Here is a 24,290-nt window from a genome sequence, read left to right on the forward strand (position 1 = left end):
GAGGCTTCTAAACAGCTTCTACCCCCAAGCCATAAGACTCCTGAACATCTCATCAAATGGCCACCTAGACTTGCCCCCCCCGATCCCCTCATTTTACACTGCTGCTACTCTCTGTTATTATCTATGCATAGTCACTTTAATAACTCTACCTACATGTACATACTGTATTACCTCAATTACCTCAACTAACTGGTGCCCCCGCACATTGACTATACCGGTACTCCCGTTATATAGCTTCACTATTGTTATTTTACTACTGCTCTTGAATTATTTGCTACTTTTATTTCTTATTCTTTTTTTTAAAGGTTTTTATTAAAATGTTATTTTTGGACTGCATTGTTGGTTATGGCTTGTATAAGTAAGCATTTCACTGTAAGGTCTACCACACCTGTTGTATTCGGCGCATGTGACAAATAGCATTTGATTTGATCAAAATGTGCAGCTTTTTATATTAGTAGACACGATACAGTAAAATGAACATCCCCGGGGGAGAATTGCCTTGGGCAGTGGGCACGAGATATGACTATCCAATAGGTTGAACACATCCCACAAACATAATCCATAATTACACATTGTCCATTCATGTGTTGTCAAATTTCAAATCATGGGTTAATAGAGGCATAGCGTGTATATAAAGCAATACTTATTTGTGTATTGAGGGTTAATAATTGTGACTTACAGCCGATGAGCATGACGCAGATGGAGAAGATCTTCTCAGAGTTGGTGTTGGGTGAGACATTTCCAAAGCCCACGCTGGTCAGGCTACTGAAGGTAAAGTAGAGTGCTGTCACATACTTGTCCCTTATGGAGGGACCTGACCCTGGTATAGTCTGATTGTAGGGTTTTCCGAGCTGGTCACCCAGAGAGTCCAGCCAGCCAATCCGGGCTGCTCCTGCACGCTCCACATTACCAATGGCGTACCAGATACAGGCCAGCCAATGAGCTATGAGGGCAAAGGTACACATGAGGAGGAATAGGACGGCCGCTCCATATTCAGAGTATCGGTCCAGCTTCCGAGCTACACGCACCAATCGCAGGAGCCGAGCAGTCTTCAACAGACCAATCAGAGTTGTTGTCTAAAACGGTATAAGTCAGAAAGAGGTCAAACAATGGTCATTCACACATGCAGAACACCTAGCCATAAAACCAAACTTGTTTTATTACTTTCACTGTGTCAGCTTACTTAAGAAATAATAAATACATATTTGCACGGATTCTTATAACAGACTCTCACAGCAGCATTTGGATAGGTACAATAAGACCATTCCACCCTGATCTCCTCACCTCTTCTCCCGAGCGGTATATGAGCAGGTCAAAGGGGATAGCCGCCACCATGTCTATAAGGAACCAGCCTTTGAAGTAGTGCACAGCGATCCGCTGTGACTGGCTGACCACCTCGTCATTGTTGTTGACGTACGTCGTCCTGAAGTTGATGATGATATCAACAATGAACATGATGTCCACGATGAGGTCCACCACGTTGAGCGGAGAGCAGGAGTAACCACAGGTCTGCATGGCCGCCCCCTCCTGGTCACTAAGGAGAAAGGCCGCAGAGTAGGGGGTGAAGATGGCAGTGTAGATGACCAGGAGCAGGATGACCCAGTCCCACACCGCCTTGAAGGGGCTGTAGTGCAGGATGGTCCATTTATGGATGCGAGGGGTCTGGAGCTTGTACTCTGGTAGGACATCTGCACCTAGTGAGAGGACCTTGGGAAGGAAAGAAAGGAAATGTGACTGACTTTGCTGATGAGACTGAAATCAAAAGATGGAAGGGTGTTGAATTTGATGACCACAAGGGAAACCTGTCCTCTAAAAACGATGTGGTCCAAGAGCAAATATGCTCTTTAATGTAGGCCAGTGTCATCATTTACATTTTTGGAGGATTTGACCTTTTTCTCTACTTTAAAGCCACTTCAAATTCAAGTTGTACCAATGAATAGGATGGGAGCACACAAACAGTGGATTATTGAGCGTAGCCATTAGGCTTCAACACAACTACTTGATTTATTATAGCGCAAAAAAAAAAGCAAAGGAGCAAATGAAACAGTATTGCACTTTTCATGTAGCCAGCTAATAGCCTAACCACCAATCAAGCAACTTATTACGGGCTAAATGTTAAAATGTTGCTGTGACAATATAGGTCAAATGAAGATCCTACAACAGGATTGAACGTTTAGAGACCATAATGTTGCTTGATCAGTGCTTAGGCTTTTAGCTGGCCAAAAGCAGGCTACATGAAAAGTGAAATGCTGTTAATATAACCGTGTGTTAGTGTGGGCGTTCAGTGAATTTATGTAAATCACGAAGCTCATCTGCATTTCCTGTGGTGCAGAAAAATTCTCAGCATCCAAAGAGTAATCAAATTAAGATCCTATATCTGTACATATTGAAATCAAGATGACAGTGTCAGCCCTGAGCTGGCCCTAGTCAGTGATTGCGGTCCAAACACTGAAAAGACTATCCCCTCAGCCCTCAAATTAAGTGGACACTTCTGATGACGTATCATGACGTCTGATGAGTATACACTTGCAGGGCAAGGGGCGAGGGAGGGGGGAAGGAATGATAGACTGTTAGACTGTTCTCTCGGCAAGCGATACCGATGTACCAAGTCTGGAACCAACAGGACCCCGAACAGCTTCTAACCCCAAGCTATAAGACTGTTAAATAGTTAGTTAAATAGTTAACCAACAGCTACCTGGAATATCTGCATTGACCCTCGTTGCACTAATCTCTTTTGATTTATCACGTACTGTATGCTGCTGTTACTGTTTATTATCTATCCCGCTGCCTAGTGACTTTATCCCTACCTACAGTATATGTACATATCTACCTCAATTACCGTGCACATGGACTCAGTACTGGTACCCACCCGGTGTATATTGCCAAGTTAACGTTACTCATTGTGTATTTATTCCTTGTTTTTATTTTATTTATTCCTTGTAGTTATTATTGTTTTTGTTTACTATTTCAACAACAACATCTCTGCATTGTTGGGAAGGGCTCGTAAGTAAGCATTTCATTGTTAGTCTACACCTGTTGTTTACTACGCATGTGACAAATCAAATTTGATTTGATTTAACAAGAGACTGGAGTCGAGGAGCAGGTGGCTCCAGCCTTCAGGCTTCTGCAAAGAAAATATGACAGACGAAGTTAAAGAACTGTACACACTTATGGGAGGGCATGTTGGCAACTTCTTATAAATATCATCCCTTCGTGCACGACACCATAACATCCCCATAATGTCCCCATAACATCTTTGCAAACTGTAGTTCCAAAGTGAAGATCAAATACGAATGGAAATAAATTACAAAGATATGAGCCTTCTGTGTACCATGCATCTTCAGCTAAAGCACATTGAATCACATTACCTGCATTAGCCCTAAGCCCTGTGGTTATTGTTTCTTTGTATGTGTAACCGATGTGAAATGGCTAGCTAGTTAGCGGTGGTGCGCGCTAATAGCGTTTCAATCGGTGACAGACCGTGAAGTAGTTGTTCCCCTTGCTCTGTAAGGGCTGCGGTTTTTGTGGAGCGATGGGTAACGATGCTTCGTGGGTGACTGTTGTTTATGTGTGCAGAGGGTCCCTGGTTCGAGCCCAGGTAGAGGCGAGGAGAGGGACGGAACCTATACTGTTACATATGATATCAAAGCCAGGTACAGAACATCTACACAACAAAACAGTGTACATAAGGCAAACTGAAACAGTGTGACAGTCAGAGTACTGAGGACTTCCAATCAAGCCCTAGCCGTTCTAATGATAATCTCACCGACCAAACTCTCCCCAGCCTCTCAATCACTCACCAAAACCCAATCAAAACTCGCTCTTGTATGGGCTGTCTGGCATTCTCTGGGGAACTGCTGGTCAGACTCATGCCTCCACTGTAAATTACAGAATTGTAAATAAATAAATAAATAAAGGTGTATTATTCCCCAATTCCAGAAAAGCATACTGCCCTCCCAAGCAAAAAGGCGGTAACTGCTCATAGAGTGGAACTGAAAATAATGGCTTCAAAGTTTTTTAATTGTCCAGCCAAATTAATTCTAGGGTTATCATTGGAGATGTAATGGTCTGTTGCCTTACTATGAGTACATTTTATATTCATGTTGACCCTGACCTCTGACATGACCGTTGACCCTTAAACGGCAGTTACTGCCTTCTTCCTTGGCATGAAATGTTATAAATTGCAGGGTAATACCAAAGCAAAGAGCAGTATCTGCCATTTTCATTTGTTAGTTTACTATACTTCTCATTTATGCTATTAATACAAGAGCGGTGTAATTACTGACAGTGTAACAGAGTTGGAACTGCATCCTTTGTGTCTTCCACTAAGATACCAGTTGCATTTACATAGAGATGTAGGTTCTGCATTAGTCACATTACATACTGTGTTTGACAAATAGCCCATGTCTTGTTATAAGAATAAATGTGAAAAGTAGCACTGAAATTGTTTGAATTACATGAAATGATGACCTGTCTTGTAATATATAATGAAAGAACATGATTGAAGTATGATGTAGGGTAACACAAATGATAAAAAATGACCATGAGATTGCTAATAAAAATATTTTATTAGTATTTTTTCAAATTACACTTTTGAATGAATAAATAACAGCTTTAAGAATACATTTTAAACATATTTACATGTTCATATTCACAAGAGGACCCAAATGGCAATTGATAAAATGCTGAATAGTTACATTTCATTTTTAAGTAACATGTAAAACTTTAAGTAAAACTTCTTCAGTGCTCTTCCATGTCACTCCTCATCCTCAGCAATGCTGTTCACAGCCAAGTCATTCCGCAACCTCGGATGATTACTCCTGGCTAGCGTTTCCACCCACTTAGCTTGAAGCTAGCCCGGCCAGCGCACCTGTGCTACCACCGTAGCATACTCCTGGGCTACAATACCCGGGCCCACGACCGGTCTATCGATGTCACCGCATGAAGAGGAATAAACAGACTCACCCCATCGCGACGTTCCCCAAAGGCTAACTCTCTAGCCCTCGCTATCTCCCTGCTTGCTAATTCGGCCTGCTAACTGCTAGGTTGTCCAGCTCCGGTCCGCTAACTGCTACCTTGTTTAGCCCGGGCCTACAAACTGTTAGCTTGTTAGCACAGGCCTGCTAACCGTCTGAATCGCCGCGTCCCAAACACTCACTGGATCCATATTTACTTTCTATCTCTTTTTGATTTTTAACTTGTTTATACCTTCCGGAAACCTGCCTCACCCAATGTGATACGGAATCGCTATTATTTTTAATTTTAGTACACACTCAAGAACCCCCAGAAGCTAACCAGCTAACTAGCTACAAGCTATTTAGTCATTGTTAGTTTTTTAACCTGGATAACACTCGCCAGTCCAGCTTCCCTGCCCCATCCACCGCTGCCCCCTGGACACTGATCTCTTGGCTACATAGCTGATGCACGCTGGACTGTCCATTAATCACGGTACTCCATTCTGCTTGTTTGTTTTATCTGTTGGCCCCGTTGCCTAGTCAACGCAATTTTACCTGCTGTTGTTGTGCTAGCTGATTAGCTGTTGTCTCACCCACTGTTTTAGCTAGCTTTCCCAACTCAACACCTGTGATTACTGTATGCCTCGCTGTATGTCTCTCTCAAGTGTCAATATGCCTTGTATACTGTTGTTCAGGTTAGTTATCATTGTTTTAGTTCACAATGGAGCCCCTAGCTCCACTCTTCATACCCCTGATAACTCCTTTGTCCCACCTCCCACACATGCGGTGACCTCACCCATTACAACCAGCATGTCCAGAGATACAACCTCTCTCATCATCATCCAGTGCCTGGGCTTACCTCCGCTGTACCCGCACCCCACCATACCCCTGTCTGCGCATTATGCCCTGAATATATTCTACCATGCCCAGAAACCTGCTCCTCTTATTCTCTGTCCCCAACGCTCTAGGCGACCAGTTTTGATAGCCTTTAGCCGCACTCTCATACTACTCCTTCTCTGTTCCGCGGGTGATGTGGAGGTAAACCCAGGCCCTGCATGTCCCCAGGCACCCTCATTTGTTGACTTCTGTGATCGAAAAAGCCTTGGTTTCATGCATGTCAACATCAGAAGCCTCCTCCCTAAGTTTGTTTTACTCACTGCTCTAGCACACTCTGCTAACCCTGATGTCCTTGCTGTGTCTGAATCCTGGCTCAGGAAGGCCACCAAAAATTCAGAGATTTCCATACCCAACTATAACATCTTCCGTCAAGATAGAACTGCCAAAGGGGGAGGAGTTGCAGTCTACTGCAGAGATAGCCTGCAAAGTAATGTCATACTTTCCAGGTCCATACCCAAACAGTTCGAACTACTAATCTTGAAAATGACTCTCTCCAGAAATAAGTCTCTCACTGTTGCCGCCTGCTACCGACCTCCCTCAGCTCCCAGCTGTGCCCTGGACACCATTTGTGAATTGATCGCCCCCCATCTAGCTTCAGAGTTTGTTCTGTTAGGTGACCTAAACTGGGATATGCTTAACACCCCGGCAGTCCTACAATCTAAGCTAGATGCCCTCAATCTCACACAAATCATCAAGGAACCCACCAGGTACAACCCTAACTCTGTAAACAAGGGCACCCTCATAGACGTCATCCTGACCAACTGGCCCTCCAAATACACCTCCGCTGTCTTCAACCAGGATCTCAGCGATCACTGCCTCATTGCCTGTATCCGCTACGGAGCCGCAGTCAAACGACCACCCCTCATCACTGTCAAACGCTCCCTAAAACACTTCTGTGAGCAGGCCTTTCTAATCGACCTGGCCCGGGTATCCTGGAAGGACATTGACCTCATCCCGTCAGTTGAGGATGCCTGGTCATTCTTTAAAAGTAACTTCCTCACCATTTTAGATAAGCATGCTCCGTTCAAAAAATGCAGAACTAAGAACAGATACAGCCCTTGGTTCACCCCAGACCTGACTGCCCTCGACCAGCACAAAACATCCTGTGGCGGACTGCAATAGCATCGAATAGTCCCCGTGATATGCAACTGTTCAGGGAAGTCCGGAACCAATACACGCAGTCAGTCAGGAAAGCTAAGGCCAGCTTCTTCAGGCAGAAGTTTGCATCCTGTAGCTCCAACTCCAAAAAGTTCTGGGACACTGTGAAGTCAATGGAGAACAAGAGCACTTCCTCCCAGCTGCCCACTGCACTGAGGCTAGGTAACACGGTCACCACCGATAAATCCATGATTATCGAAAACTTCAATAAGCATTTCTCAACGGCTGGCCATGCCTTCCGCCTGGCTACTTCAACCTCGGCCAACAGCCCCGCCCCCCCCGCTGCTCCTCGCCCAAGCCTCTCCAGGTTCTCCTTTACCCAAATCCAGATAGCAGATGTTCTGAAAGAGCTGCAAAACCTGGACCCGTACAAATCAGCTGGGCTTGACAATCTGGACCCTCTATTTCTGAAACTATCCGCCACCATTGTCGCAACCCCTATTACCAGCCTGTTCAACCTCTCTTTCATATCGTCTGAGATCCCCAAGGATTGGAAAGCTGCCGCAGTCATCCCCCTCTTCAAAGGGGAGACACCCTGGACCCAAACTGTTACAGACCTATATCCATCCTGCCCTGCCTATCTAAGGTCTTCGAAAGCCAAGTCAACAAACAGGTCACTGACCATCTCGAATCCCACTGTACCTTCTCCGCTGTGCAATCTGGTTTCCGAGCCGGTCACGGGTGCACCTCAGCCACACTCAAGGTACTAAACGATATCATAACCGCCATCGATAAAAGACAGTACTGTGCAGCCGTCTTCATCGACCTTGCCAAGGCTTTCGACTCTGTCAATCACCATATTCTTATCGGCAGACTCAGTAGCCTCGGTTTTTCGGATGACTGCCTTGCCTGGTTCACCAATTACTTTGCAGACAGAGTTCAGTGTGTCAAATCGGAGGGCATGCTGTCCGGTCCTCTGGCAGTCTCTATGGGGGTGCCACAGGGTTCAATTCTCGGGCCGACTCTTTTCTCTGTATACATCAATGATGTTGCTCTTGCTGCGGGCGATTCCATGATCCACCTCTACGCAGACGACACCATTCTATATACTTTCGGCCCGTCATTGGACACTGTGCTATCTAACCTCCAAACAACCTTCAATGCCATACAACACTCCTTCCGTGGCCTCCGACTGCTCTTAAACGCTAGTAAAACCAAATGCATGCTTTTCAACCGATCGCTGCCTGCACCCGCATGCCCGCCTAGCATCACCACCCTGGATGGTTCCGACCTAGAATATGTGGACATCTATAAGTACCTAGGTGTCTGGCTAGACTGCAAACTCTCCTTCCAGACTCATATCAAACATCTCCAATCGAAAATTAAATCAAGAGTCGGCTTTCTATTCCGCAACAAAGCCTCCTTCACTCACGCCGCCAAGCTTACCCTAGTAAAACTGACTATCCTACCGATCCTCGACTTCGGCGATGTCATCTACAAAATGGCTTCCAACACTCTACTCAGCAAACTGGATGCAGTCTATCACAGTGCCATCCGTTTTGTCACTAAAGCACCTTATACCACCCACCACTGCGACTTGTATGCTCTAGTCGGCTGGCCCTCGCTACATATTCGTCGCCAGACCCACTGGCTCCAGGTCATCTACAAGTCCATGCTAGGTAAAGCTCCACCTTATCTCAGCTCACTGGTCACGATGGCAACACCCATCCGTAGCACGCGCTCCAGCAGGTGTATCTCACTGATCATCCCTAAAGCCAACACCTCATTTGGCCGCCTTTCGTTCCAGTACTCTGCTGCCTGTGACTGGAACGAATTGCAAAAATCGCTGAAGTTGGAGACTTTTATCTCCCTCACCAACTTCAAACATCAGCTATCTGAGCAGCTAACCGATCGCTGCAGCTGTACATAGTCTATTGGTAAATAGCCCACCCATTTTCACCTACCTCATCCCCATACTGTTTTTATTTATTTACTTTTCTGCTCTTTTGCACACCAATATCTCTACCTGTACATGACCATCTGATCATTTATCACTCCAGTGTTAATCTGCAAAATTGTAATTATTCGCCTACCTCATGCCTTTTGCACACATTGTATATAGACTCCCCCTTTGTTTTCTACTGTGTTATTGACTTGTTAATTGTTTACTCCATGTGTAACTCTGTGTTGTCTGCTCATACTGCTATGCTTTATCTTGGCCAGGTCGCAGTTGCAAATGAGAACTTGTTCTCAACTAGCCTACCTGGTTAAATAAAGGTGAAATAAAAAAATAAAAATCAGAGGACACAGCTTGGTGATTATGTCCATCTTCTTGAACTCTTCTATCCCTCTATCCTGTGTACGTAGTGTCGAGGGTGTCTCTAGAGTGACTTTCTTCATGAGGAAGTCAAGCTCTGTGAAGTCCTTTTCTTCATGGGAGACTTTGTAGAAGAGGCTCCTGGATCCACGCCTCAACTGGATCTCAGCCATCTCTGCCAGCTTTGGTGCTGCTGCCTTCTTCAGCTTGACGATGGAATGGCCAGCTTTCCATGCCAGGATGTTTTCCTTTTTCATTCCGACCACCTCCACCTTGCCTGCATTGGAAGTAGTGACCACATGGAGGAAGTCCCCGAAGTCGTACACCACACCTCCAGGTCGAGCTTTCATTTCCTGTTCCACGCCATGGTGGAAACTGTCTGCACTCATGAAGGTGTGTCCTGGCTCGAAGAACATGAAGGTGATGTCCTCCATCAAAGTTGAGTCAGCATTGACAACGCTCACCAGTGATGTTAGGAGGTACCAGTTTTTGTTTTGAGAAGTGCAGTTATCCACCCAATACACTGCATGCTTGACATCTCTCTCATTCTCCAGTGCTATTACGTAAGATTAAGTAATCTCCTCTGCCTTCCGACCAGCTGTTCCTTCATGCCATACCACTGAGATTGTTTTCGTCTTCTTTTGAGACTTCTTTCCAATGGTGGCGAATGTCTTGTGATAGGGAACAATTCTTCTTGTGAAAAATGCTGTTTTCACACCTGGCATGTGAGGGAGCATGATGACTTTTTGCATATCAACACTCCTCACAGACCAGTCCTCAGGCCAATCTTTCTGTGAATCAGCCTGGTAATGGCTTCTGCTCTGCCCTGCAGACTTCTTATGTTCCTCATATTTTCTACATTGCATGCAGTCGAGGTTGCTGATGGTGAATTCAGGTGCTGCATGGCTGTTGTCTTGGCAGGCTTGGGTTCCCTGTGCTCCATCTTCAGATGATAACCCTGCACCAAACAGAGCTCGCACTCCTCCTCTCCAAGCTTCACAAAGCTGATGTTCCTTCCCTTTACCGCCTTGTGATAGGTTTCATAACCGCAGCTGGCATCTTTGTTCTTCTCCTTGTAGTCATTATGCATGAACCGAATACTGACGTCACTAGGGAGGTAGAGGCGATGGGGGGCATGCTCTCATCTGTAGTGGCTGATTTGGGAATGGAAGGATTGGATTCATGTTCAATTTGCTCGCTGAAACTTTCTTTCCCCTCTGATCCTTTGGTGGAATCAGTTTGGTTGTGATTGACTTGCCCATCATTGTGACAATCAACCTGTCATTTTTGGGGTGGTAGCCCAATGTTGTCAGAAAAAACACTTTGCACACGTGTTGTGCAGAACCGCTCTGGTTTGGAAGATGGTACTGAAACGGTCTGCTGGGTCGACTGTCAGCACCAACAGTGACATTTTTCTTAGATTGCTGTGCCACCATGTGGAAGATCCATGTCCTCTTCTTCATCTCCCAATACTTTTCCCATATTTCCTTTCGCCTAACCTCTGAAATATTCTGAGTACATTGCCTCTTGCATTTGGGACCACATGGCTTACCCATTGGTGGAATCTTGGATTTCTTGTTTGATAGGTGTTCTGGAGTTGTGTCCACGGCCTCAGTTGCCACTTGTGCTGGAACATCCAACTCTGAAGGTGGATGATAATCTTCATCATCATCATCATCATTGGCACTTGATTTCTCATCTGATAGACTGATTTCTAAGGAGTCAGAGACCACCCACTGGTTCTCTTCAGATAGTGTTGACACTGACTTCAGTTAAAGGGGGTAGATCAGGGATCTTTGTTGGAATGTGGCCCTCAAACTCAACTGAAATAAATAGAGCAAATAATCAGGGACATGCATCCTAATGATTCTATTCTGTAAAGGTTGATAAAAATTAATACTGAGATTTTCTGGTGTTCAAACATATGATCATAATCCTTTTCAGTTATTCTATAATATAGGATATAATCTATGTTGATTTTATCTTGTGCAAACATTATCTTAATAATTTTCACTGTCATAACTCAGTTTATCTATTAATTTTATACCTGCTCTCAAAAAGGCTCTTACATTTTCATTTCTATTTACAAATACAAAAAAATTGCATGGATGGACATTGACAGGAATAAAACCTAGTATTGATGTGGTTGTACTGTCCTAATACACCCTCACATGGCAACTTTGATCCGCATTGATACTAATCATCTAGGCCACAGGGATTGGTGGAAGTCATGCAAAACAGTTTTTTCCGCATTCATGTAATGATGGCACCGAAGCAGACACATTGAGCTCACGTTTGACATGTCAAAGAAACATGTTGTACTAATTACATATGCCACCAACAAAGGTGATGGATACAATTTGGGATTTTAACTTTCCTGACCAGGACAGTCACGCAATATTGGAATATAAAAGAAAAACAGAAACCCTGAAAATGTGAGTAGATTAATTATTAATGAGCTAGCAATGCTGTGTGTGTGCTCATCCGGAAAACGAGTGTGCGTTGCTTTTGACAATTCAGTATGGGGTGTACGTCCAACTGACCGTCAGCTGGCTAGAGATCGTGTGTGTGGTGTAAGGTTACGGATTCAAATAACCCATTGAATGTCAGAATATAACTACAAGGATTATATTAATTATAGGTATAATAGATTGAAGCTAGTAAAAACTGCTGATCGTCTCTTATGGGAACATGTAGCACAAATCTATTGCTTCATGCTAATGCTAGCTAGGTAGGTTTTGACGTTTTGGTAGGGGCGCGTCAGTTTTAGCTAGGAGGCTGTCACTGGCTAGAAATCGTGTGTATGGTGTACTGATTCAAAGATTACATTTCAGAATATAATTCATTATATGGCTAATAGATTGACGTTAGTATCAATTGCAGATCTCTTATGAGAGCAGGTAGCGTTGTTAGTCTATGCTCGCTAGCTAGTTAGTTAATTTTGATGTCAGATCTACTTAGCTAGCTAATTTGTGGCAACAGTTTGGGGAAGGCTCTTTCCTGTTTCAGCATGACAATTACCCTGTGCACAAAGCGAGGTCCATACAGAAATGGTTTGTCAAGATCTGTGTGTAAGAACTTGACTGGACCGCACAAAGCCCAGACCTCAACCCCATTGAACACTTTTTGGATGAGTGCAGGCTATTATAGCAGCAAAGGGGGGGAACCAACTCTTCATGCCCATGATTTTGGAATGAGATGTTCGAAGAGCAGGTGTTCACATACTTTTGGTCATGTAGTGTATATATACAGTATACACACACTGAGTATACCAATGTAAAGGAGGCACAGGGAAATAAATGATTACAAATATATCATTTTCACGAAATAAACACACAGAGTGATTTACTGAATTAGGCATACAGTGATGCTTTTAAAAATACAATTAAAAATATTGAATTGGGGCTTTAACATCCACTGTAGCCCTACAGACTGCTTCACACAATATACATATACAACATAAAGACTCTAAAAGCCAGAAACATGATTAACTGATGTTATATTTGAATATTTATCCTGCTCATTACATACCAGTCAGAATGAGAAATGACAGCAGATCCGGAAAAGGCAGCAAATAGATAGCAATCATACAAAATTACATTTTGGGCTGAACACAGAACATACAATTTTCCTCACCCACAGAAATACACATAACAGCAGCACTAAATGTCTTGCTATCGACATCCCAGTTGGTAAGTAAGACCATGTTTAATTTATGTTTCTATTCCTGTATCTATGCTAGGATTACCATAAACAACTTCACACAACTGGCACTTCAATCATATCCTTTCATGACTGGTACTGTGAATTACTGGATCATATTGAAATATCTAGGTCATCAACATGATGCGCATTGACACCTATTGACACATCTCCACATCAATGTCAATTGTTATTGTGAGGAAAAGCTCCATCCACAGATTTTCCATAAAACAAGTCTTAGTTGATCAGTTATATGTTTCACTCCAGTGTCCCCCTATCGTAGTCCGTAGGGCTTTCCCTGTCGCCCTCATCACACGGCCTCCATCACAGGTGAACTCAGCTCTCCCTCCTCTTGCATCTTTTCAAATATATTCCAAAGTGTATTCTAAGGAGAACAAAAGCTCCTGGGGTCCTCCAGGGAACTCTGCAATTGGGAAATGTGCTAAATGCATTGGAACTGGGACAATTGATTCTTTATTAGGCTACAGGATGTCAAGTAAGTGCACATATGTGTTTCTAACTTTAGGTTTCGTTGTGGTTTGAAGCAGAGTGGCAATGCTATGACTGCTTCTGCCTCCGAGAGAAGGAGAGCAAGAAATAAAGAGCATGCAGGGTATAGATTGCGAGTTTTTCCACATTGTTACGTTACAGCCTTATACTAAATTGGATTAAGTAAAATGTTTTCCTCATCAATCTACACACAGAGTGAAAACAGGTTTTTAGCTATGTTTGCAAATTTATAAAAAACAAAATACCTTATTTACATAAATATGTCAGAGCGAAAACCAAGCCATGAGGTTGAAGGAATTGTCCATAGAGCTCAAATACAGAATGGTGTCGAGGCACAGATCTGGGGAAAGGTACCAAAACATTTCTGCAGAATTGAAGGTCCCCAAGAACACAGTGGCCTCCATCATTCTTAAATGGAAGACGTTTGGAACCACCACGACTCTTCCTAGAGCTTGCCGCAGGACAAACTGAACCATCGGGGGAGAAGGGCCTTGGTCAGGTAGATGACAAAGAACCAGATGGTCACTCTGACAGAGCTCCAGAGTTTCTGTGGAAATGGGAGAACCTTCCAGAAGGACAACCATCTCTGCAACACTCCACCAATCAGGCCTTTATGGTAGAGTGGCCAGGCGGAAGCCACTTCTCAGTAAAAGGCACATGACAGCCCGCTTGGAGTTTGCCAAAAGGCACCTAAAGGACTCTCAGACCATGAGAAACAAGATTCTCTGGTCTCTACCTACATGTACATACTACCTCAAATAACCGTTGCCCCCACACATTGACTCTGTATTGGTACCCCTCGTATATAGTCTCGCTGTTGTTATTTCACTGCTGCTTTCTAATTACTTACTTTTATCTCTTATCTGTATTTTTTTAAACTGCATTGTTGGTTAGGGGCTCGTAAGTAAGCACTGTAAGGTCTACACCTGTTGTATTTGGCGCATGTGACTAATACAATTTGATTTGATGAAACCAAGATTGAACTCTTTGGCCTGAATGCCAAGCGTCATGTCTGGAGGAAACCTGGCACCGCTCAATACCATCCCTACTGTTATGTTCGGTTAAATACTGATGTCCCCTGTAAGAATGGAGCACCCTTGGTCATGCGCAGTGTTGTTCTATGTTATTCTGGTACTAACTCGTTTTAGTAAATGTGAAGCTCCAGTTCAATTTCTTGTATTCAGTCTTTCTTATTATATAAATAAGTAATAAGAGCTAAGACACTACACCTACGGTGAAGCATGGTGATGGCAGCATAATGCTGTGGGGATGTTTTTCAGCGGCAGGGACTGGGAGACTAGTCAGGATTGAGGGAAAGATGAACGAAGCAAAGTAAAGAGAGATCCTTGATGAAAACCTGTTCCAGAGCACTCAGGACATCAGACTGGGGCGACAGTTCACCTTCCAACAGGACAATGACCCTGAGCACACAGCCAAGACAATGAAGGAGTGGCTTCTGGACAAGTCTCTGAATGTCCTTGAGTGGCCCAGCCAGAGCCTAGACCTGATCGAACATCTCTGGAGAGACCTGAAAATAGCTGTGCAGCGACGCTCCCCATCCAACCTGACAGAGCTTGAGAGGATCTGCAGAGAAGAATGGGAAAAACTCCCCAAATACAGGTGTGCCAGGCTTGTAGCGTCATCCCCAAGAAGACTCGAGGCTGTAATCGCTGCCAGAGGTGTTTCAGCAAAGTATTGAGTAAAGGGTCTGAATACTTATGTAAATGTAATATTTCAGTGTTTTATTTTTATAAATTTGCTAACATATCTAAAAACCTGTTTTTACTTTGTCATTATGGGGTTTACTATTTTAGAATAAGGCTGTAACATAATAAAATGCATAAAAAGTCAAGGGGTCTGAATACTTTCTGAATGCACTGTATACCATGTACCCCATACATACTGTATGACTAATAAAACTTGAAACTTGAGTCTCCTCTTCTCATATGTTTGTTTGCTCACTTCACAATTGAGTAAAAAGTGGATAGGTTTTCCGTATCTAATTTCCTGTCCTCAATGGCAAACTGAAAACGAACTTCTTCAGTTCAGACTGCATCTTGCTATACCTCTCCAGTGCTCTTTCTAGATTTTGATGATTTTTTTTTTCTCTGTTTATTCCGCCCCAGATTTGTCATTCTGACTGATGCTTCCGAAAATGGAACCACCAGCCAATAGGATCCCTGACACCTCCACTCTCTGTCCTAAATCCACCCTGAGTCCTTCAGCATCTCCTGACTCAAACCCTGACTCTCCCCTTGAAGTAGTTCAGAGTCCTTAGAAGCCGTCCAATAGCAAGAGGGATGGGGCCTTCATCAGCCTCTAACCTAATCAACACTCTAGATTAGTCCACCCAGCTGTAACAATGCATGACCTAATGTGCATCCAAAGTCTGTGTCCCAAATGGCAATCCTATTCTCTATATAGTACACTACTTTTGACCACAGCCTTATGGGCCCTGGGTGCACATTAGTGTCCTAAATGAGTAGGTTGACATTTGGGATGCACCCTAATACAGATGACCACTGATATTCTACTTCAACATTCTATTTCAACAAAAACCTGACTTGGGTTCTCGTGAACTGTGCTACCCTTGTGAAAACATCTTCTCCCATTCTCCTTTACGATGTGCCATATCATTAGGACCAAAGTGAGGTAGTAGTGGTCTGGTTTTATTCAGCAGTATTGTGAACAATAACAGTAATACAAAAAGTCATATTTAGCCACTCTGGCGTCAGCAGATTTTTGAGTGACAGATGTGGCAGACTGAGGTGTTATTTTAGTCTGTTCTATAAAAGTTAAATATCTGCACTCTAAGTTTCTGATATGGACCAATGTTGGACACCAACTGAAACATCAGAGAAATACAGAGACAATATAAGACTGCTCATTAACTAGGGGAGAGCCGGGCCGAAAGCAACATGGGGTGAAAGTAACACGCCCATTTTCTCAGATAACACAGAAACTAGAATTACGTAATGAAGTCAGCAAGTTCCTAATGTGGAGGACAACCTCCCTGCAAAAGAAACAGCCCATGTCAACCATGTTTTGACGAGTTATCAACAGAAATCGACACAAACTTGATCGTACATTTGTTGAAAGTAACGACCATTACAAACCAGAAACATGGAAATAAGACAGATTTTGTACACTTCTCCCCAGCTGTTACTCCCGCCTCGCCTGTACTAACAAAAGTAAAGTTATGGTAGTTCTGTTCTCTGTCTATTTAAAGGGGAAGTTCACCCTGGGGAGTCCAATGTATTCCTAGGACAGTGAGATGTGTTTCACACATAATTAACCAGGAGGAAGGCAGGTTTGGGTTTCGGGCGGTGAATGATACACTCTGTGATGGCTTCCGGTGTATTGATAAGGGGGTGCAAGATCTAAAAATAAATCAATCTGCTTTGTGGCATTTCGTGAAGATTGTATGTTATACTGATTGCACTATACATCTTTGTGCGTGAAGATATGGTTGTACTTGTTCGATAGCACCATTGGATGTCTTTCAGCAATGTTCCTATCGGCAGATTCGTTGCTAAATATACAAGTAAACTTGCCTTTTGGCAAAACTGAAAGTACTGACCAGAAGCAATGGCTTCAAGTGATTCCTCTCATCAACAAAAATTTGACGATGAAGAATGTTCTATTAATTACATGGTGACATTTAACCATATATTTTTCAACTGGAAATGACTGAAGAGGATTCGAAACAAAGAGTTGGATTTAGCTAATGTTAGAAGTGCACAGACAATGCAAGCACCAAGAGGTTAGATGAACATTACAGTGCCTAGCTAAGTAAGTTATTTTTCCTGCAAGCCACCTAGCTAGCTATCTACTGAAACCCATATTGTGTATTTCTGGCTAACATAAACTGTGTTACAGTGGGAGGAAATCAAATAATGGTTCTGTTTGCTTACCTAGCTAGGTCGCTAGCTAAGTTAGCTAAACAACTACTGGTAGCCATATCTATGACTAAAAATAGAAAAGGTTTTACAATCAGAGATCTTTTTGTATCTCAATTGTAAAACCTCTTTTATTTTTAGTCATAGATATGGCAAGCTACAAGGTTACAACCAGTCACCTAAAGCTAGGTTTACCACCAAACGTTAGCATGACTGGAGTTGGCTGGCTAGTTAGCCTCGCAACTGCTAACTTATGCACCTCGCTTCACATTTGTAACTTGTTAGCAAACATGTGTAATGTCAGCAACGGTAAATCATTTTACTAGCTAGCTGTGTAACATGATTGATGAGGATTGACATTGGTTATGATCATGACCGTGGATGCATTTTCATTTCACAAAATTCTAGGCATAATGCAAGATAGGATTCCAAACAGATGTAAAGAACAATTATTTTATATCCAGCAAGCCAGCTAACTTATCTAGGTCTACTAGCAAACATTTGAGGAGAAACAATAATACAAAAATGTACTGTTGCAAATCTCAAAAATTGAAGCTGGTTTTACTACAAATATTTGCCTAAGCGTGCCTGATAGACATGGCTGTAGATAGACACTGTCTGCCTACCTACCTAGGCTCGTTTGTACAGTCTGGTCACTGTGCAAAGGTTGAGGGTTATGCCATATTTCTTTCTATTATTAGGCTAGATATTGTTGTAATATCTGTGCCTGTCCACATGTATGTATGTTCAACTAGTCTACCCTAATGTTCATGTTATGCTGGCACAGTTCAATATTTTTTTTTGTCTTGGACAATACCGTGTGGTGCCTTCCTGGAGTTATTTCTAGATACAGAAACAGAATTACTTTGCCTGCATGTGTCATTGTAGCAGAACTGTATCCCGTGAACTGTATCCCTCTCGAGGGGTTCGACATTATGCTGGATTTCAAGCAGTTGACTCATGAGCCCCATGAAGTAATCCAACAAATGTGTATGTATTTTTGCCTCCATCTTGTCTATTTCAAGTCTTCTCCCATTGATCTAGACAGTTATGTTATCATGACATGCAGCACTTTGTGGTGGACACCCACCTTTCTCGATCAATGAGAGAAGACTTGAAATAGACAAGATGTCGTCAGTTAACATTAAACAGTGTTAACTCCCTGTATTTTAGATGTTGACAAATATTCTTTGGATATCGGAAAGTTTAGCATCTGTACAGCTAATAAATATCTTCTGTGAATCCATAAAGGCAGACAAATTTCAAAGATTGATAGAAAATATCCATATTTATTTTATAGTGGTTCTACATCAGGGCTCTCCAACTTTGTTCCTGGAGAGCTACCTTCCTGTAAGTTGATAAGTTGATAAGCTGAACCAGGTTGGTTACAACTGGGGTTGGAGCGAAAACCTACAGGAGGGTAGCTCTACAGGAACAGGGTTGGAGACCCATGGTCTTATGCTGAGCCACATTGGCTGTGTTTACACAGGCAGACCAATTCTGATCTTTATTGCACCAATTGGTCTTAATCACATCAGATCTTTTTCAGAACTGATCTGATTGGTCAAAAGACCAAATAGTGAAAAAAAAGATCAGAATTGGGCTTTATTCTGCTTCAGTACACTGGCAATTGTGTTTGGCATGGTGGGCTGGGGAAGCTGAGACTCTCTGTGCTTATGGCGAATGGTCTTGTCCTGTCTGAACGGCCAGCTGGGTAAGGTTCTGCGGAAAGTGGTGTATGGCATCTTAATCACCAACTGTTGCAGAACATTTGCTGGTTTTGCACATTTCCTGGAAAGACATGGTTGTGGTGTTAGCATTTGACATGTTTTGTGGAAGGAACGTAGGGCAACACGCCTTTGTTGGTAAAGGTGTCAACTGAATGGGACAATAGGTGCTGATTTTGAGAGGAAAGATCAGTCAACATAGTTAGCAGGGCAGTTTTTACACTGTATGAATTGTCGTGTATGGTAGATTGAGGAGAAATGGCATCTCTCAATTGTTGTCATACACAACAATACATTTACTGTCTAAGCACAACCCTGCACTACCAAAATCCCCTTCCTCATCTCAAAGTACTGTCTGTAAACCTCCCCCAGCCCATTGACTGACAGATCATTCTTGTCAATAGCAGACCTTTGCAGGGGATTTTTGTAGACATGTCTGTATTGTGTTTTTAGAATCAGCAGAGAGAGGAATGAGGTGATTGTGTCATTACTGTTGTAGTCTTGATTTTATACCTTTCAGTGTCCCTTGGTGGTTTCTGTCCCACAATCTTGTTGTGCTTCATAACCACAAGGTTTCCCCTCCCTCATGCTCGTGTACCCAAAATGCCGCCGCTTTGGGGTATTTTTCAGCAGGGCACTGTCACTGGAATGACTCCAGATAACCTGAGTTTTACAAAGAGAAGAGGGGTAGATTAAATTGATTACATGGTCTGGAAGGAAGGTACTCTGTGGCTACCTCTAACACCATAACACAAACCATACAAACACTACCTAATTCATGTTTATGCCATGCTTACTGTAAATATTAGCTGTCAGCTTGGTAGGACATCTTGGTACTATCTACAACAAAATACACAATTTAACCACCCCACTAATTGTATTGATTGCTGTGTGTTGTTCGCTCAAAGTACACAATGCCATCATCCACGTTGACATCATCCACGTTGCCATCATTTACTTTAGCGGACCGTATCTGCATTCGCTATGAATGTTGGACTTTGTGGTTCACTATGAGCAGAGGAATACACAGAGAAAGTCGAAAACTTCCCAATTCTACCAGTGAATTGAAAATGTGCTAGTTCTAGCTTGTGGTTTGGATAATTGTTATGTTTATGACAAAAAAGTAATGCTAATTTAGTAATAATTATATGCCATGGCAGAGCCAGGGTGAAATTCCACTTTCATTTCAACTCATTTACCCTATAAATGAAATTACAGTTACTAATGGAAAAGGACATATATACAGTACCAGTCAAAAGTTTGGACACACCTACGTTGTAGAATTATAGTGAAGACAACAAAACTATGAAATAACACATATGGAATCATGTAGTAACCAAAGAAGTGTTAAACAAATATACATATACTTTATATTTGAGATTCTTCAAAGTAGCCACCCTTTGCCTTGATGACAGCTTTGCACACTCTTGGCATTCTCTCGACCAGCCTCAGGAGGAAGTCACCTGGAATGCATTTCAATTAACAGGTGTGCCTTGTTAAAAGTTCATTTGTGGAATTTCTTTACTTCTTAATGCGTTTGAGACAATCAGTTGTGCTGTAACAAGGTAGGGCTGGTATACAGAAGATAGCCCTATTTGGTAGAAGACGAAGTCCATATTATGGCAGGAACAGCTCAAATAAGCAAAGAGAAATTACAGTCCATCCTTACTTTAAGACATGGTCAGTCAATACGGAACATTTCACGAACTTTGAAAGTTTCTTCAAGGGCCGTCGCAAAAACCATCAAGCGCTATGATGAAACTGGCACTCATGAGGACCTCCACAGGAAAGGAAGACAGAGAGTTAGTTACCTCTGCTGCAGAAGATAAGTTCATTAGAGTTAATTGCACCTCAGATTGCAGCCCAAATAAATACTTCACAGAGTTCAAGTAACAGACACATTTCAACATCAACTGTTCAGAGGAGACTGTGTGAATTAGGCCTTCATGGTCGAATTGCTGAAAAGAAACCACTATTAAAGGAAACCAATAAGAAGAAGAGACTTGCTTGGGCCAAGAAATACAAGCAATGGACATTAGACTGGTGGAAATCTGTCCTTTGGTCTGATAAGTCCAAATTTGAGATTTTTGGTTCCAACCGCCGTGTCTTTGTAAGAGTGTAGGTGAACAGATGATCCCTGCATGTGTGGTTCCCACCATGAAGCATGGAGGGGGAGGTGTGATGGTGCTTTGCTGGTGACACTGTCAGTGATTCTATTTAGAATTCAAGGCACACTTAACCAGCATGGCTACCACAGCATTCTACAGCGATACGCCATCCCACATCTGGTTTGCTCTTAGTGGGACTATAATTCGTTTTTTCAACAGGACAATAAACCAACACACCTCCATGCTGTGTAAGGGCTGTTTGACCAATAAGGAGAGTGATGGAGTGCTGCATCAGATGACCTGGCCTCCACAATCACCCGACATCAACTCAATTGAGATGATTTGGGATGAGTTCGACCGCAGAGTGAAGGAAAAGCAACCAACAAGTGCTCAGCATATGTGGGAACTCCAAGACTGTTGGAAAAGCATTCCAGGTGAAGCTGGTTGAGAGAATGCCAAGAGCGTGCAAAGCTGTCATCAAGGGAAAGGTTGGCTACTTTGAAGAATCTAAAATATATTTGAATTTGTTTAACATTTTTTGGTTACTATAGTTTTGATGTCTTCCCTATTATTCTACAATGTAGAAAATAGTAAAAATAAAGAAAAACTCTTGAATGAGTAGGTGTGTACAAACTTTTGACTGTTACTGTATATAAAAAATATGGAGTCTCTCTATTGATCTCTGAGTAATTAGGAAAAAAACAAAGTGTTACTTTACTTTCGTCCCGGTTCTCCCCTACAGTTTGTAAGACAATATACTTACAAAATTATATTATTCCCTGTGTCAGGGGATTGACATACTTTTGCAGTGTATCACCGACATACACTAGACAATGAACAAGGTATTGTAAAAGAGACAACACTTTCGACATCCAAACCTCTATTTCTCTTAAATACACTCTTAAAATAAAAAGGTGATATCTAGAACCTAAAAGGGCTCTTCGGCTGTCTTCATAGGAGAACTCTTTGAAGAACCATTTTTGGTTACAGGTAGAAAGAACCCTTTTGAGTTCCATGTAGAACCCTTTCCACAGAGGGTTCTACATTGAACCCAACATAGTTATACCTTTAACTAAAAAGGGTTCTCCTGTGGGTACAGCCGAATATCCCCTTTGGAAACCTTTTTTCTAAGATTGTAGGACATGTCCTTTTGTGGTAGAAACTTCTAGTCACAGTAACAAGTGAGCACCTCTGCTTTGCACTGCACAGCACAGGGGAGGCCCACTTATCCAGCCTGCAATAAATCTTCCTGCACAAGGGCCCCTGGGACATGGGATTCCGTTTGCCTGGCTGCCTGGGCATGAGTTGCGTTATGCTTTACTGACTGAGTATGGTGTTCAAGGGCACTGTTTTGCCAAGATGTATGTTGGTTCCTTGACCGGAGAAACTCCCCTACTGTACACTCTGTGCTACATATACTTGGTTATGTAGCAGTCTTTGGTTATCCACACTATAACTCATCTGTGTCTCCAAGTACGTAGATGACTATGATGAACCATTATTACAACTAGTCTCATAAGAACCATTTCTCTCTTTTTTTGGACAGTAGGTGGACATTCACCTGTGTGAGCCATTGCTGGATTTATTTTCAATTCACCAAGCTTTACAGCGAAATGCTTGTCTTGTTTCTGTTAACACTATGGATGGATTAATTACTTGCCGAGGATTAAACTAAACACTGTCTCTCGCCGACTCATGACTCAATTCCAGCATGATGTAGTGCTATGAGTTATCTGTTTACAACATCAGATTCCACCCCATGTCCACCCCAGGGTGAAGTTTCTCTTAGATACAGATCTAGGATCAGCTTCCCCTCCCCCAATCCAAACCTTAACCATTTAGTGGAAAAAGGCTAAAGTTACCCTAGAAAAGCATACAGGTGCAACTTCCCCCTAATCCTCTGATGGTCACACAGTTTTGCAGGGCCCACCGCAAGGTCCAACTTGTTTAATTGTTACATTTTTTAATGGGGCAGAGAGAACCATATGTGACCTACCGGTTCGATTCGGTCTTATGCAGCAACATTTTAAATGGTTCTTTTTACATTGGATAAAAGTAGAGACTCAGAGCTAGAAAATGGTATATCATACACTACAGTTGAGGAACAATGGGAAAGTAATTCTGCTTTGAAAGTTGATAAACTTGTAACCTCACTTTTAAGAAAAAGGCCTTTTGTTTTGGTACACCAATTGGAGAGCTCTTCTTTGTCTACACCCATTCAGCATCGGTCACACCCTCTTAAGCTTTAGCCCCACCCATCTCTTTAAGGGTTGATCTGAGCATTCTGTCCTAACAGCAGTCAGCACTCAAGCTAACTGGCTAACGTTGGCTAGCTTGCTAGCTACTTCCAGACACAAATGAGAGAAAAGCTCACTGACCATTTTACTCGCCATAGCAAAGCTGGTTAGGCTGTTTTTATGTAATCCAGGGCGTTGGTGACTGCAATTGTGCTGATGGCAACAATTTATTTTTTTGCCAACGTTTACTGACATCGGCCATATCGATCGTAAATTTGTCAGTTATTCTGCGCTCTGGCACACTCAGACGAGAGTGTTCTGAAATCGGAGTAGATAGCCAGAGCGAATTTACCAGCTACGTCTATCAACAGCTGTCGCAGTGACATCATTAACATTTTATCAAAATGAATACTTGCATAGTGGAGTCTTTTGTTAAGACATGTAGCTAGCTAGCTAAACAATTAACCTTAATCACAACTCATGATGTTACTAGCCTGCATGAATCTGCAGCTAGCTAACCAACCATGTCCAATGTTAGCTAGCTAACATTAGGCTATAACTAGCAAAGCAAATGGCTCTGAGATACGAATAATATTACTACACATATCATACACGTAACATTAGCTAGTGAGCCAGCCAGCTAAAGTTAGCAAGCTAGCTACTTTTTGACAAAATTAGAAAAGTGTAATATCGGAAAATGTAGCTAGCTAGACTCTCTTACCTTTATATATGGATGGACGCTTCTCCCTCTCTGTCATGGATGCCATGGTTGCCCTTCATTTGAAGATGTAATCCGGAGACAGGTGTCCTTAGCTATCATACTCTAATTCCACTGATTTC

At 42.6% G+C, this 24,290-nt stretch overlaps 1 protein-coding gene across 1 annotated transcript in view; it reads right to left on the reverse strand.

The window, feature by feature from the left end:
- LOC110508666 (potassium voltage-gated channel subfamily H member 2) overlaps window positions 1-24,290 on the reverse strand; it is a 32,853-nt gene that overhangs the window by 5,941 nt on the left and 2,622 nt on the right. Inside the window, exons 2-3 of the mRNA XM_021589368.2 lie at window positions 1,285-1,707; window positions 680-1,076 (exon numbers count right to left, since the gene is read on the reverse strand). Of these exons, the coding sequence (XP_021445043.2) occupies window positions 680-1,076; window positions 1,285-1,707 (820 nt within the window). The remainder of the gene's footprint in view (window positions 1-679; window positions 1,077-1,284; window positions 1,708-24,290) is intronic.

The sequence above is a fragment of the Oncorhynchus mykiss genome, chromosome 28, assembly GCF_013265735.2.
Source record: "Oncorhynchus mykiss isolate Arlee chromosome 28, USDA_OmykA_1.1, whole genome shotgun sequence".
In the NCBI taxonomy this organism is placed as follows: domain Eukaryota; kingdom Metazoa; phylum Chordata; class Actinopteri; order Salmoniformes; family Salmonidae; genus Oncorhynchus; species Oncorhynchus mykiss.